The sequence below is a fragment of the Pongo abelii genome, chromosome 2, assembly GCF_028885655.2.
Source record: "Pongo abelii isolate AG06213 chromosome 2, NHGRI_mPonAbe1-v2.0_pri, whole genome shotgun sequence".
Lineage (NCBI taxonomy): Eukaryota > Metazoa > Chordata > Mammalia > Primates > Hominidae > Pongo > Pongo abelii.
Window position 1 is genome coordinate 194954299 of NC_085928.1, and position 16215 is coordinate 194970513.

Below are 16215 nucleotides of genomic sequence, written 5' to 3' on the forward strand. Positions count from 1 at the left end.
TGGCCTATTTAGATACAGTTTTTAGAGTGAGGGGGTGGGACTGGACTAGCCTTTAAAAAAATTCCAACACAATGTTTATTTTCTTTGTCAAATATTAGGAAGTCAAAATTTGAATTTTATTTTTTTTTAATTTTTATTTTACTTTAAGTTCTTGGATATATGTGCAGAATGTGCAGGTTTGTTACATAGGTATACATGTGCCATGGTGGTTTGCTGAACCTATTGACCCATCCTCTAAGTTCCCTCCCCTCGCCTCCCACCCCTCAACAGGCCCTGGTGTGTGTTCTTCCCCTCCCTGTGTCCATGTGTTCTCATCGTTCAACTCCCTCTTATGAGTGAGAACATCTGGTGTTTGGTTTTCTGTTCCTGTGTTAGTTTGTTAAGCATGATGGCTTCCAGCTTCATCCATGTCCCTGCAAAGGACATGATCTTATTCCTTTTTATGGCTGCATAGTATTGCATGGTATATACGTACCACATTTTCTTTATCCACTGTATCATTGATGGGCATTTGGGTTGGTTCCATGACTTTGCTATTGTAAATAGTGCTGCAATAAACACACGTGTGCCTATTTCTTTATAGTAGAATGATTCGTATTCCTTTGGGTATATACCCAGTAATGGAATTGCTGGTTCAAATGGTATTTCTGGTTCTAGCTCCTTGAGGAATTGCCATACTGTCTTCCACAATGGTTGAACTAATTTACAGAATTTGAATTTTAGAATAATTTTAATGTGGGCTAGACATGGTGGCTCACACCTGTAATTCCAGAACTTTAGGAGGCTGAGGCAGGTGGATCGCTTGAGCCCAAGAGTTCAAGACCAGCCTGGGCAACATGGTGAGACCCCATCTCTACAAAAAAATCAAAAATTAGCCAGGCGTAGTGCCCCACACCTATAGTCTCAGTTACTCAGGAGGCTGAAGCGGGAGGATCACTGGAACCCAGGAGGCGGAGATTGCGGTGAGTTGAAATTACACTGCTTCACTCCAGCCAGGACGACAGAGTGAGACTGTCTAAAAAAAAAAAAAAAGAATTTGATGTATGTTTTTCAAAACTGATATATATTTTTAGTCTTCCCTAGAAATTTACAGAGTTATAATTTGAAATGATTTTCACAGTCTGAGTGAGAGTGGATATGTGCTCCAACCTGAATTCTGTAGTAGGCAGGGTTTGTGTGTGTGTTTCACAAGGCACACACATGCTTTCTTCTAAAACTGACAAAAGAAAGTAGTGGGTATATTGCAAAGCAGATAGTTAATAGAAGACTAACAGATAGCTTTGGGAAATGGATATAACAAATTTATGTGCAAGACTGATAAGCAACAGTCAGAAATGGATGTAAATTCATTAATGCTCCAGCTAATTTATTGAAGTTTTGATTATATTGATGTGGCCTGATCATTTCCCATCAGACACATTATTTCTCTCACAAATGAATCCATCAAAATCTATTCATCTGGGTGATTTGCTTGGTTTGATGCATATTCACAACTTTGTTTCTTGTAAATGGTTGTGTCAATAAATTTTCTGGAAAGAATTAAGTACTATTATTCATACTTATGTCTAGTCTTAATTTCCTCCATAGTCTTGCATTTCTAAGACATATTAACAGAAGTCTGATGTAAATGAAATACCAACAATTTGGCATAAAACACAACCTACAATTTGGCATAAACCTCTGGAAAGCACACTGGCTCATCTGAATATGGGGAAACATTGGTTAACATTCCCATTTTCTTTTACCTAATAGTGTTCTCTTGAGACACAACCCTGATCCCTCTGATAATAAGATAAACCAGTCTGTGCTGGTGATGTGTGTGGGGATTTTTCCCCACACACCAATCAAGCAGTTCTCTAGTGGGCACCAAGTGGGTAGCCTACAATTTCACTCATTTCTGACACTATGTATCTGGAGTTACTGTCAGATCCTTGCCAACTGAAGAATCACAAGGTTCATAAATTTTGAAAGGAGAGCTTTATTTCAGATAAAGAGTTGCAGCCTGCAAGGTGGCCATTCTACAGGCTGAGAAGTGTAGCCTCTGGCAGAAGCTGAAAACAAGCAGTTCAAGGGAGGGGTATAAGGAACAGTAATTTATGCTGAGTAGAGTAGCTAAGTATATATATTCAGTAACCTGTAGGAAGAGTCATGAATATTTATGAAAGGAGAAATAAGCACATGCACAATCAAGCTTCACGCCTTTTCGTGGGACCCATGTTCAAAATATGGCAGCATTAGCACAATCCAAAGGGGCAGTTTTCAGCCCTCTGACGTCAAAAGGTGAAGCAGATGACACGAAAACCCTCACTGCATGTCCTCTGCCATTTGGCAAAACAGTTGTGGAGGTGGTGGTGTTTAGGAAAGGATGTGTTGTGAAACTGGTGAGCTGTCACATTGAAATAGCAAAGGTGGAGGAAGAGTCTGGTCACAACCTCAGATAGTTGGCTAAAGGCAATGAAAGAATGAGCCATCTGTTTTTTGTTTTCCAGAGCTGGTTTCTGTTTACTCCTTAGGAAAGAATACTGGTTAAAGGTTAATAAGGAAGGGGCATACTGAGTGAGGCATATCTGACCTGCCACCCTGTCATGGCTGCGAACTCAATTTTTAAGATGGGGTCTGTTACCAAACTGAACCTGGGTCCACTTACCTGGTGCAGTAAAGCCAAACACCCACATTGAGGTTTGCGGTGAGAGAACAGAGGGCATTTCTTTGCAGGGCACCAAGCAAGGAGAATCGGCAGTTCATGCTTAAGACCAGACATCCCTGATGGCTTACAGGAAGAGTTTTTAAAGGCCGGGGAACATTTCAGGAAAGCAGAAATTACAGGCCAAATTGCAAATCACTATATGGAGGTTTTATACATTGATTTGGCTCAAAAAGGTTGGGATATCTTGAAGTGGGGGTCCTATATGGCATAGGTGGATTCAGAGATTCTTTGATTTGCAGTTGGTTAAGGAAGCAAGGCTTTGCCTGAGAACTTGGGGTCAGCAGAAGGAATATTAAGGTTTGGCTTGTGGGCGTGACTCTCTCCAGACCCTTTAGGAAGCAATCTAGAGCAAACAACAGCAGACAGAGCTCAGTCCTCAGGGGCCCCCTTATCTGAGTTCTGCATGACAGTGGTTGGCATTTTCCATCTGGTTGTGGTGCAGGTTTCAGAAAAACAACTCAGGGACATATGTTAAGATGTTATCTTTAATTTCTACAGGGAATCAAACATCTTGTGGCTTTAACCTACTTGGGTGGCTATTGTTGTAAGCTGTTTCTTTGTTATCAGGTTACTCATTTACTTCTAAAGACCAGCTAGATGCCTGGAATTTCCCTCAAAGAGATTCAAGATTTTTCTTTATTTTCATGCTTGAAGGAAGGGAAGGTGTGTGGCAGGCTGCTAAGAGAGGCCCCTGTTCCATCTCAGTTTCATTAAGTTGGTTGGAGAGCTTAGGATTTTCCTTTTATTTCTCTTCTCACAGGCTTAGTGCCACAAAACTAGCCCATACTTCAGGTACCAAGCATAAGCCCCAGGCTGTAACCTGTGCTTCTGACCAAATAGGACTTTAAATCAGGATACCCTTGACCCTCCTCCCCAGATTTGATTAATTTGCTAGAGCAGCTCACACAATTCAGGGAAAACCTTACTTACATTTACTGGCTTATAATAAAGGATATTACAAATGATATATGGGAACAGCCAGATAGAAGAAATGCATAGGGAGAGGTATGTGGGAAGGGCCAGGGAGCTTCCATGCTCTCTCAGCACACACTGCCCTCCAGGACCCTCCACATGTTCAGCGATCCAGAAACTCCCTGAACTTAGTCCTTGGGGTTTTTATGGAGGCTTTATTATGTAGACGTGATTGATTACATCGTTGGCCATTGGTGATCAAGTCAACCTTCAGCCCCTCTTCCCTCTCCAGAGGTGTCAGGGCTGGGGTGGGACTGAAAGTTACAACCCTCTAATCACGTGGTTGGCTCTCCTGGCAACCAGCCCTTATCCTGAGGCTGTCCAGGAGCCCCCAGCCCTCAGTCATCTCACTAGCATGTAAGAAGATAACACTTTGGAAAGCTTAAGGATTTTAGGAACTGTGTGCTTATTATATCACAATATTATATTCCCACATAGAGAACTGCCGTGTCCCTAGATTTATCATGTGCTGCTTCTAATTTCTCCATGTGGGACTTTTCTGATAGGATTTATTCCTAATTATCTCTGACTTTATAGCCCTAGTCCCTGTAGTTTTCAGCCCCTCTATTCTACGTTTTTGTGGGCAAAAGATTACCTAGGTGCCGAGGCAAGAGACTGAAGGCACAAACTGTTTCAGTATAATAAAGAAAATAGTTAAAATAAGAATAGTCATAATACAGATTAGATATAGAGATGATCATGGACAATTATCAATCATTATTATAAACATTAATCGTTAGCTTTTAATATTACTCTTTGTTGCATTACTAATATAACCTAGGAATAACCGGCGGGTATAGGGTCAGGTGTTGACGGGATATTGTGAGAAGTGAACTAGAAGGCAAGAGGTAGCCTTCTGTCATGCCCGCATAAGGGCCGCTTGAGGGCTCTTTGGTCAAATGGTAACTCCAGTGTCTGGGAAGGCACCTGTTACTTAGCAGACCGCGAAAGGGAGTCTCCTTTCCTTGGAGGAGTCAGGGAACACTGCTCCACCAGCTTCTTGTGGAAGGCTGGATATTATCTAGGCCTGCCCGCAGTCATCCGGAGGCCTAAACCCCTCCCTGTGGTGCTGTGCTTCGATGGTCACTCTCCTTGTCCACTTCCATGTTCCTCCTGTACTCCTGGTTCCTCTTCGAAGTTCATAGTAGATGGCGGTAGAAGAAATAGTGCAAATCTTAAAGTCTTTGATCTTTCTTATAAGTGCATAGAAGAAAACGCTGACATATGCTGCCTTGTCTCTCTCTGCGGCGGCTACCTAAAAGCGAAGGGCCCTCTGTCCCATGATCATGTGACTTGCTTCATCTTATCACTTAGAAGATTCCGCCTCCTTACCCTGCCCGCCCTCGTCTCGTATGCAATAAATATCAGCGCGCCCAGCCGTTTGAGGCCACTGCCAGTCTCTGCGTCTTCGTGGTAGTGGTCCCCCGGGCCCAGCTATTTTCTCTTTATCTCTTTGTCTTGTGTCTTTATTTATTACAATCTCTTGTCTCCACACACGGGGAGAACACCTGCTAAGCCCCGTAGGGCTGGACCCTACACGTTTTCCTCGGTTTGAAGGCAGTCCAGTGTACTGTCTACATTCATTTCAGTTCAGTTCAATATATATTTACATCAGATTACTGAGCACTATTTATTATGTCTTCATGATAGGTAAACAATTATGAATGCAGTACCATGGACTTCACAGTGTGGTTGGGGACACAGCTACTTAAACAGATGATTTTCAAGTTGTGGGTAAGAACTAAGGTGGTGGTATAGATAGGGAATAGCCAGTCACTGAACAAACTTCTGTATTAAAGGCAGTTATAAGATACAAAAAAAAAAAAAAAGAACACTCTTTCTTTGGAATTTATAGCCAATTTGAGGAGATACTGAATTAGTCCATCAGCAAGTATTGAAAGTTCCAAGCAGCAGAATTTTTTTAGTTTATCGTTTACCCACCTCTGGTCAGGACTGAGTATCACAAAGCTTTTAAATTAGGGAAAATGACCTATGTCTAACTACAGTCTCTTTTTCTTTAACCCAAGCTTCTTATTAGTAAAAGTAGAAGCTCTGCTTACCATCGCTTATGAATAATTACAAAATCCAAATTGTTCTTTCTGGAGTCCAGAGAGTCCTACCCTGTGGCTGTTGATGTACTGTACATGGTTACAAGTGTGCCTGGAGACTATCTCAGCTCTTGGGACAACCAGAGTCCCTTGTGAGCAATCTTACTTCATTACAGTGGACCAAACAAATATCTTATTTTCTGTGTGCCACAATATGAGAAAAGCTGGAAACTACTTCTTTAGACCGTGTGCTTTAACCTTTCTTCAGAACTGGGCTAGTTTTCCAAGCAATCATTGTTGTATCTTATTAACCCTATTCCAGTTATTTATATAATAATGAGCTTTAGTTGAGGAATTCTGAAGAGAAGATAGGACTCTCAGAAGGAACTAACTTCTTTTGAAGCTAAAGAGAGGATGATTCTTAGGTCTCCAATGAACAGTTGATTTCCTAAATAGCTACTTTCGGCCGTCAGTAGTTGAGTGCTTGAGTGCCCAGTATGATGCAATTAATACTCTACTTCCAAAACTTTTGTGTAAGCATTATGAATAGCGGGCTATGTGAGTAGCTGGTGTACTAGGCAAATGAACCCATAAATATTGTGTATTTTAGTATTACTCCTTTATTTACTGTAACAATAACCAAAAAAATTAGTCCTCACTATGTGCAAGACATTGGTTAGCTTCAAAAATTTACACTGAGAAGATACCTGGTACCTACCCCTCACAGAATTTATAGTGTTTTAGAGAAGATAGATAATTAAAGAAGTCATTGCAATGTAATATGATTGGTGCTATGAAGAACATAAAGAAGAAACACTTAACTGAGATTGGAAGATGGTTATATATAGTTACTTAGAGATCAAAGTATTAGGACTAAACTGGGTGGCTCTTGTTTCTTTTAGAATAAAACACAACTTTTGGTATGATTTAGAAGAGTTTCAACTGAATGTTACTTCCTTAATTATTCAACATAACCTGAGTAATATTGCAACTTACAATGCCTCTTATGTAATGTACAGTTTGCTCAAGTAACCTAAATAACATTGAGACTTTCAATTCATATTTTTATCTGACCAGCAGGTAGTCCTAGTTTTAATGTAATGTGCTTTTTACTGGTAGCTTTTAATTATAGATGTGATTAAATAATGCTACAATTGAGTATTCTCTTATCTTTTGTGTTTTTAGGGAAGGTATTCATATAAATCAAGAATTACTGCAAATATCTCCTTGTATCACAGAGCAGTTCATTGAGCTGTTGTGTCAGTTCAGCCCATCCCAAGTTATAGAGACTCTGCAAGTCCTTGAGTGCTACCGTCTGGAAGAAACTATTCAGGTGAGATGAACAGTGTAGAAGAGACAAGAGTAAACTCTTCTTAACATTCCCCATTTGACAGATGATCAAAGAAAAGGGAAAAAAAATATGTCATTTCTTTTTTAAACCTTATAAATTCTTAGTTGAGACACACTCCTGAAAACAAAAGTCAGATTAACAAAAGAAAAACAAACAGAGGTTTATTGATATGTGCTATACCCATCATGTAGGAGAGGCCTCAGTTCAAAAGTACCTTTCTCAAGGCAGTGGCTTAGGGGCTTTGCTTAAACAGTATTTTAACAAAGAGCCTTAAATCTTACATAGTGACAAGACAGGAGAGAGCAGTTCCAGCCTAGTAAAAGGTGGGAACATGTATGGGAAGATAGTTAACTGTGTTCCCAGATTCCTCCCGTGCCTGCTGGTGCCTTCTCAGGGCCAATAAGCAAGTGCTATCTCCAGTAAAGAATGTATGTCCTGCCATCAGGCAGATAGAGGCGGGAGCAGAGGATTCCCCTGCATTTTCATTGTCTTTAACTTAACAATCCTCAGTATTTGGGGGAAATGTATTTTGGTTTTGTTCGGTGCCCCCTTTGAAACTTTACTTTTAGAAAGTTTCACATATTAAACGCCAGGTGGGTAACTGTGGAGAGATTTGGGTTAGTGGTTTTGACATAATAGATTGGCAGAGGGGAGAAAATCATAAGATTGGAACAAGTGGAAAGGAACAAATTCAGGTACATTGTCCCATATCTTATTGAAACAATCTCTTGGTTGTGAAAATGGGTCAGTTTAGTTAAATAGTTGCATCTCATTTTAGGAGGTGGTGTTGTTGTAAGTGTGTTTTCGACAAAGTCAGGTATAGGTACATAGGCATTTAATAAAAGACGTTTCTATAGAAACAAAAAAGAAACAAAAGTTAATGTTTGGAGCAATCTCTAAGCTTGTCTCTCAGTCTAGAGGGGAGCCAGCTGAGAATATTTCAAGATATGTGTTTAAAGTATCTATAGTTGGGGTGGAAGTAGGAAATGGCAGTCAGACAGATTTTCCTGGATTGCCGTTTGAATGAGGTGTTCCAGTGAACTTTCTGTCCATAAATAAGTTGTTGTTGTGATTCCTCCAAAGTTAATATCAAGTTGTCTAGCTTTAGTGTGCAGAGCTTCAGGAAAAGCAGTTTTAATTTCAGTGATTCCAAGTCAGAAAAATGGGAGAAAATGTTCAAATATTAGTTTGGAGAGTTGGTCAGATATTGGAGGAAACTAAAAATTCAGATTTAGTCAAATTGCAAGTAAATAATAAAATCTCAAAAACCGTGAGTTAGAATCTCATAATGTTTACTGTGGTTTTTTTTTTCTGAAATAGTTTTTTCTCCAGTTCCCCCATTTTTACCAAAAATAATCAGAGTAAGTTCAATTGACTTGTATAATAAGTTTAGTGTCATTATATTTGGCCTGATGATGTATATAATTACTGCAAGAGTAGTGATTGGCCATTTAGGCTTCTTAAAAATCTCCTCTGCTGAAACTTACAAGAAACCTCAGAGTAGACCTTTAAAAGTCTCTCATCTTCAGGCTGGGAAACGAAGCCATGGGCTTGCCATCATCAGATTTTACCTGTAGTACCTGGGTATACTCTTTTCTTGAGGCCCCCAAATATTCTGAAGTTGCTGGGCTTCTCAGGAAGTGACATTCTTTACTTACTGCAAGGCTAGGAACCCTGTAAGCACACCATCTTGACAAGGTACCAGGCCAGTTTTTCCAAGGCCTTTATTGCCTCCTTAAAGTTAAGCTTAGTTTCTTAAAGGAGTCTGGTTATATCTAAAAATAATGACATCCCAGTCAAAGCCTTGGTAATATAACCCGTGTTTCCAATTTTTCTGCTACAAACAGAACAAATTCTTACTGAACTCATGAAATTAACTATATTGCCATAGAATGTGAATATTCAGTTTCTGAATTTGGAAAGGATCAGGTATAGAAAAAAGTAAATGTTTTAATTTTGCCACAAAAATATACTTTACCAAATTATTGTAATGCTATGAATTAGCCACCCCCCCCCAACCCCAGAAAAAAAAATGTTTTCTTAACTCTGGAAAGCAACACATAAAAAGTATCAGCAGTGTTTCAAACAAGTCATAAAAAATTTTTTCAGTCCAGTGTAATTATTCTTATTTTTCTTAATGTCAGGTTAGCAATTTTATGAGGCCAGGTTTGTTTGCTTTTTCCACTGGGGTTTGGGAAATTTTTACCCAATCCAGTGATAATATGGTGTCACAGTTGTCAGAAACCTGTATTCAAGAGTATTTCTTGCACTCTTTTTCTTTTTTCTTTTTTTCCCTTCTATTCTTTTATTTTTATTTTTATTTTTTTAATTTTTTTTATTATACTTTAAGTTCTAGTATACACGTGCACAGCGTGCAGGTTTGTTACATATGTATACATGTGCCGTGTTGGTGTGCTGCACCCATCAACTCGTCATTTACATTAGGTATATCTCCTAATGCTATCCCTCCCCCCTCCCCCTACCCCACAACAGACCCCGGTGTATGATGTTCCCCTTCCTGTGTCCAAGTGTTCTCATTATTCAATTCCTACCTATGAGTGAGAACATGCGGTGTTTGGTTTTTTGTCCTTGTGATAGTTTGCTGAGAATGATGGTTTCCAGTTTCATCCATGTCCTTACAAAGGACATGAACTCATCCTTTTTTATGGCTGCATAGTATTCCATGGTGTATATGTGCCACATTTTCTTAATCCAGTCTATCTTTGTTGGACATTTGGGTTGGTTCCAAGTCTTTGCTATTGTGAATAGTGTTGCACTCTTTTTCGTGACCTCCTTGAAGATGCAACACTTTAGAATTTGCAAGGAGATTTTAGAAAAAAAGCGTCAAAATAAAGTAACTATGGACAAAATGACTTAAAATGGCTGTGATTAAAGGCATAGTTGTCAAGGATATTTGGTTATTTTCTGTGGCCTACAACAATTTAACATAATAACCCAAAATATGACTGATAACATATACCAAGACATATAACCAGATTTCTAGGAATCTCATAGAATTTTGGAACACATATTAATAACACTATATACAAATTCAACTCAAAGAAACATCATTTCTTATGTCACAGTGTTTCCCATATAATTTAGCACATCAAATAAGCTGGTGTATTATCTCTTTTTTGTATGCTTCAGGGACCCTCTGCAACATCCCAGTATTAGGTTGAGGTTAGAAAGACTCAATTTTAGAATCTGAACTTTGATTTTGAGAAGCCTGTCAAACATGTCAAAGGTTTAAAAGATTGGATCAGAATAGGATCACAGTTCACTGTGAAATAATGGTAATTCACAAGTCAAAGTCATAATTAAAAGGCAGACTCACATATGAAGTTACCTGTGTAAGTTTATACCTACTAAGTGGTAGCCCCTGAGATTGAACCCACATAGTCTGACTCCATAGTGCATGCTCTTAATTGCTGGGATAAACTGCCTCTCCATTTATTTTAGTAAAGTCAGCTTTATAGAAATTGTTATTGATCAAGCATGATAGAAATTCTAACCAACTCAATAAGCATAGAAAAAGGAACATAGTAAAAATATTGAAAGGAGACCAAACTCTTGTTTGCAGACACAGATGATTAGTCTTGTTGTGCCATAAAACTTAATAGGCTAAATAGCAATTCAGTAACTTTAGCACATTCATTGCCCTAATTCTCTTCCCTTATTTTCTCTTGTTTCTAAATGAAAATGTACAGTCACACACATTATTTTCTATAACAGATTAGTATCTTTCCCATTTAACATTTATTTTTCAGCTGTCATGTATCTCTTTTTCCTTGGCTGTCAACACTCCTGAAACAGTTGCCTGTATTTTCTGGATCTACCTCCTGAATTGCCCACACACACTTTTAAAAATGTTTAATTATGAAATATTTCAAATTTACAGAAATGTGCTGAATATCGATTATGTATATACCCACCAACCAAATTTTACAGTTCACATTTTGCCATACTGGCCTTAGATCTTTGTTATCTTATTGTTCTTGTTTGTTTATATTAAAAGTAGATCACCCATTATCTGTCTTATTCTCCCGCTCCCCTAAGGTCTCCACCATCCTAAACTGATGTTTATCCTTCTGATCTATGTTTTGAATTTTTTCTATATGTGTATGTATCTATAAAATACATGTTAGTTTTATATGTTTTTAAAATTTGTATTAATATCATACAGTAGATATTTTATTATAAGATGCTTTTTTTTTTTTTTTTACCAATTTTTTTTTTTTTTTTTTTGAGACAGTCTCTCTCTGTCACCCAGGCTGGAGTGCAGTGGCATGATCTCAGCTCACTGCAACCTCCACCTCCCAGATTCAAGTGATTCTCCTACCTCAGCCTCCCAAGTTGCTGAAATTATAGGTGCACGCCACCATACTAATTTTTGTATTTTTAGTAGAGATGGGGTTTCACCATGTTGCCCAGGCTGGTCTTGAACTGCTGACCTCAAGTGATCCGCCTACCTTGGCCTCCCAAAGTTCTGGGATTACTGGCGTGAGCCACTGCACCCGGCCACTTTTACTAAATTTTTAAAACATTTTTATGCATGTAGATCTACTTCATTCATTTAATGATCTTACGGTAATCTATCAAATGAATGTGCCAGTTTGTTTATTTCCCTGTTGGTAAACATTTAGATTGTTTCCAATCTTTTGCTGTTATAAACAGTGTTACGGTGTACATCCTTGTATATATCTTCTTGTGTGCCCATATGAGGGTTCTCTGAGTAATATACTTGCAAATGGAATTGTTTAGACCACAAAGTAGTGTAGTTCTACTGATTGCCAAGTTCATTTCCAGATTGTTTCTATTCTCATCAGCAGTGTCTGACATTTGCTGTTTTTCACATCCTTGCTGATGCCTAGTATTTTTAGTCTTCTTAATTTTTGCCATGGTGGGTATTAGTGATTACTCATGACATTAAACATCTTTCCATATGTTTGATGACCATTGGAATTTTCTTTTCTCTGAATTATTTATTCATGTCATTTGCCCATTTTTTCTGTTGAGTTTCTATGGTTCTCTTATTGAGTTCTAGAAGTTTTTTCTGATTTCCTAATCTCTCATCCTTTGCTAATTTTATGTGTTGGAGGTACTTTCTTCCAATTTATCATGGCAGATCATTTAACTTGGCTTTTAGTGACTTCTGTTTTAGTTTACCATTCTTTAAGGCTTAAGTGTGTGTGTGTGTGCATGTGTGTGTGCATGTGTGTGTGTGTGTCTTACTTCCTTTCCTATTTTAATGGAATAAAGGACATTCTCATATATATATAAAGTTTATAGTTTAGATTCTTACATTGAGGCTTTTAATCCATCTGGAGTTAATTTTTGCAAGCTGATCAAAAGAAGGATTTTTATCTTCCACATGATGGCTGATGGTCCACGTGGCATTTTCTTATCCATTCCTCACTGGTTTGTGATGCCATACTGCCATACACTAAACTCCCAAATATACATGACTCTGTTTGTGGGTCCCATTCTCTTCCTTTGGTTGTCTTTCCCTATATCCATACCACGTATTTTAATTAATACAGCTTTTCAATAGATTTATTATTTGGAAAGAGAATCCTCCATCCTTATTCTTTTTCTTTAAAATGCTTTGGCTATTTTTGGTGTCCTACATCTCCTAGTATTCCACATGAATTTGGAGATCACATTGTCAAGTTTCTTTAAAAGAAACAAACTCTCTGGAATTTTGATTTATGAATACATTGAATTTATAGACTAATTCAGAGAGAACTGACATCTCTATAGTGTTGATTCTTCTCTTTCAGGAAAGTGTCTGCCTCTTAAACTGCCTTTTCTGCTCTTTGGTGAGGTTTTATAGCTTTTATATAAGGTTCCTGCACGTATTAAATTTGTTCATAGTTACTTTATAGTTTTTGTTAATATTGTACAAGGAGATTTTTCAAGATGACCTTTCTATATTGATTGCTGGTGCTGTTTTAAAATGTTACTAATTTTTATACATTGTTTTGTATGGAGCAACCAGGCAGAATTCTTTCAAAATTCAATTTCTAGATTTTTATGACAATAAGAATAATGGCAGTTTTATTTTAATTCCAATCTTGTAGTTTTTTCTTTCTCTTATTGGATGTCTAGGATCTCTAAGGTATTGGTGAATAGAAGCAGTGACAGTATGACTTCTAACCTTGTTCCTGATTTGAAAGGGAACATATCTAATATTTTACATTAAATATGGTATTTATCATAGGATTTTGGTAGATAATTTTTATTAAGAAAATGTTATCCCCAGTTTGAGTAAGAGTGTTTTGTTTTTGTCATGAATGGGTGCTATATTTTGCCAAATGCTTTTCCTGCATTTATTGAGACTATCACGTTTTTTTCCTTTGTTCTGTTAAACTGTTAATGTGTTATTTGTTCTAATAAATATTTTTTCTAACCTGTTAATCTTTTCAAAAAAACTACATTGGAGTTTGTGAAATCTCTCTATTGTTTCCCTATTGTTTGCTGTCATTTCTGTACTTTTTTCCTTTTTTCTCCCTAGCCTAACTGATACTTCTTTTTTTACTAGAGATTTTGTTTATTAATATTTCACAAGTTGATGTGTAATGTTTTCATTGTCATTTTCAATTTTTTAATAATTATACTTGATCAAGTTCTAGTTTGTATTGTTAGTATGTATGTATATATGTTAGCTTTTCTCCAGTGTGTATACCTAATTCAGGTGTGTAACATTTTTTTTAAATAAATAAATGAAAAAAATGAGTGAATTTCATCCAGTTAGAACTCCCAAATGATCTACTATATGACTAGAAAGTCAGTTATTTGCATATTATACTGTAAAGTATCATACTAATAAGGTATAAATTCATTATTTGTCATATGAGTTTTTTTCATCCTCAGTGGGATCTTCCCACTCCACAAACAAGATTGGTGAATAAAAATATTTATCTTTTTTATTTCCTAGATTACTCAGAAGTATCAACTTCATGAAGTCACTGCTTATCTATTGGAAAAGAAAGGAGATATTCATGGTGCCTTCCTAATAATGTTAGAGGTAACACTTTACTATGTTTCTTTCATCATATTTCTGTCTATTCCTGTATTCATTCATGAATCCACCTTAATTACTTATGTTTCAAAGCAAGCTGCAGACCGTAATATATTTTACCCCTGAATATTTTTATCATGCATAGCATTAACCAGAGTTTAATATTTCTTGGTGGTACTTTTTTAAAAGGTAAAATGTACAACAGTAAAATGTCACAAATGTACCATTTGATGAGTTTTTGACAAGTATTTTTATGTATATACCACAATCTGTTTGCCCATTCCTCCTTCAGGGGACACCTGGGCTGCTTTACCTTTTTGTTGTTGTGAACAATGCTGCTGTGAACATGGGCGTACAAACACCTTTGAGTTCTTGCTTTTACTTCTTTGGGGTATATACCCAGAAGTAGAATTGTTGGATCAAACAGCAATTCTATTTTTAATTTTTTGAGGAATTGCCCTACTGTTTTCCATAGCAGCTATGCCACTTTACATCCCTACCAGCAACACTCAGGGGTTCCAGTTTCTCCGCATTCTTGCTAACACTTTTCTGTTTTCTTGATAGTAGCCATCCTGATGGGTGAAGTGACGTAGCAGTTTTGTTTTGTTGTGTTTTTTAATATTGCCATATGGCTAGGAATAGATTAGGGATATCATATTTATATTTTAAAATGTTCCATATTGGCTTCTCGTTTCTTTCTAGCCATATGGTTCTAAAATAAGCCAGGAAGAATCATCCACAGAAGCTTTGTGTAGGCTCTTAATCTCTTTTAATCTGTAAATTACTCCTATACCTCTTTTTTTTCTTGCAATTTATTTGTTGACAATACCATGAACCTAGTTTTAAGGAATAAATAAGAGTATTTCTGACATCGATGAGAGGAGAAACAGGAGATCTCTGTGGGTAATGAGGCCATCATTCATAAAGGTTTAGGAATACAAAGCAAAGAAGTATACATGATCAAGAGAGTGCCAGCAGCTTCACTAGGGCTCCGCTGTGTAATATATAGGCAGGTCAGGCGAGAAACAATGGCCAGGTCCAGATTTGGACAGATTTTGTTGGACACACTAAAGAATTGTAGCTAATCTTCTTGTCACACGGGGTCAAATAAAGGTTTTTAAGCAAGAAACGGATTTGATGTTTATTTCATAGAGACTGCTCTGGTGACTGTTGGGGGATGGGAGGCAGGATACAGAGAAGAGGGAGGTAAAACAAAGCAGACAGTACTTGGGAGGCCATTGCAATGGTACAGGTATGAGTCTATGAGAGCTTGAACTGGGTGTGTCAGTGGCAGTGGAGAGAAGAAGGCTAGATTTGAGAAGTTATTGATCATTCGTATATGGTATGAGGTAACTGAGAGGAAGTAGTTGATGATTTTAGCTTATAAGCTTTTTACTCATAACCCAGTATATTACACCCCTTTTACTCATAACCCAGTATATTAGTCTCTTTTGTGTTGCTCTAAAGAAATACTTGAGGCTGGGTAATTTTTAAGGAAAAGAAGTTTATTTGGCTCACAGTTCTGCAGGCTGCATTGGCATCTAGCATCTGCTTCTGGTGAGGACCTCAGGAAGCGAGGGTAAAGGAGAGCTGACGTGTCACACGGCATGAGAGGGAGCAAGAGTGGGGTTGGGGGAGGAGTGCCATGCTCTTTTAAACATCCAGCTCTCATGTAAACTAATAGAGGGAGACGTCACTCATTACCACAGAGGGGCGCACCAAGCCATTCGTGACAGATCCACTCCCATGACCCAGACACCTTTCACTGAGTCTCATCTTCCAATATTGGGAATCACATTTCAACATGAGATTTGGAGGAATCAAATATCCAAACTATATCACCCAGTATGAATTGGATTTCCTTATCCAAAGTGACTGTGGTGGGATGACAGAAGCAGAGGTGGGCAAAATGAGTGCTACTTGATCTTTGGGTCCCTTTTCATACTGCTAGCTGTACTTTCTATAAACACAAGAATTTACTTCTGACTGACAGTAAAGGACTGTTCTTAATAACCTTGTAGTTTTGAGGGGTTTACCTTTAAAATATGTTAATTCAAGTATTGGGTGGGTAGAACTATAAAGTGTTCCTTTTTAACTCCTGTGTTCTTTTTAT

The 16215-nt window shown here is 37.7% G+C and overlaps 1 protein-coding gene across 4 annotated transcripts in view; it reads left to right on the top strand.

Moving 5' to 3' along the window:
* VPS8 (VPS8 subunit of CORVET complex) overlaps positions 1 to 16215 on the top strand; it is a 236563-nt gene that overhangs the window by 137509 nt on the left and 82839 nt on the right. For all 4 annotated transcript variants that reach the window (XM_024244828.3, XM_054553099.2, XM_054553100.2 and 1 more), the window contains 2 exons: positions 6913 to 7060; positions 14019 to 14108. In XM_024244828.3, the coding sequence (XP_024100596.3) occupies positions 6913 to 7060; positions 14019 to 14108 (238 nt within the window). The remainder of the gene's footprint in view (positions 1 to 6912; positions 7061 to 14018; positions 14109 to 16215) is intronic.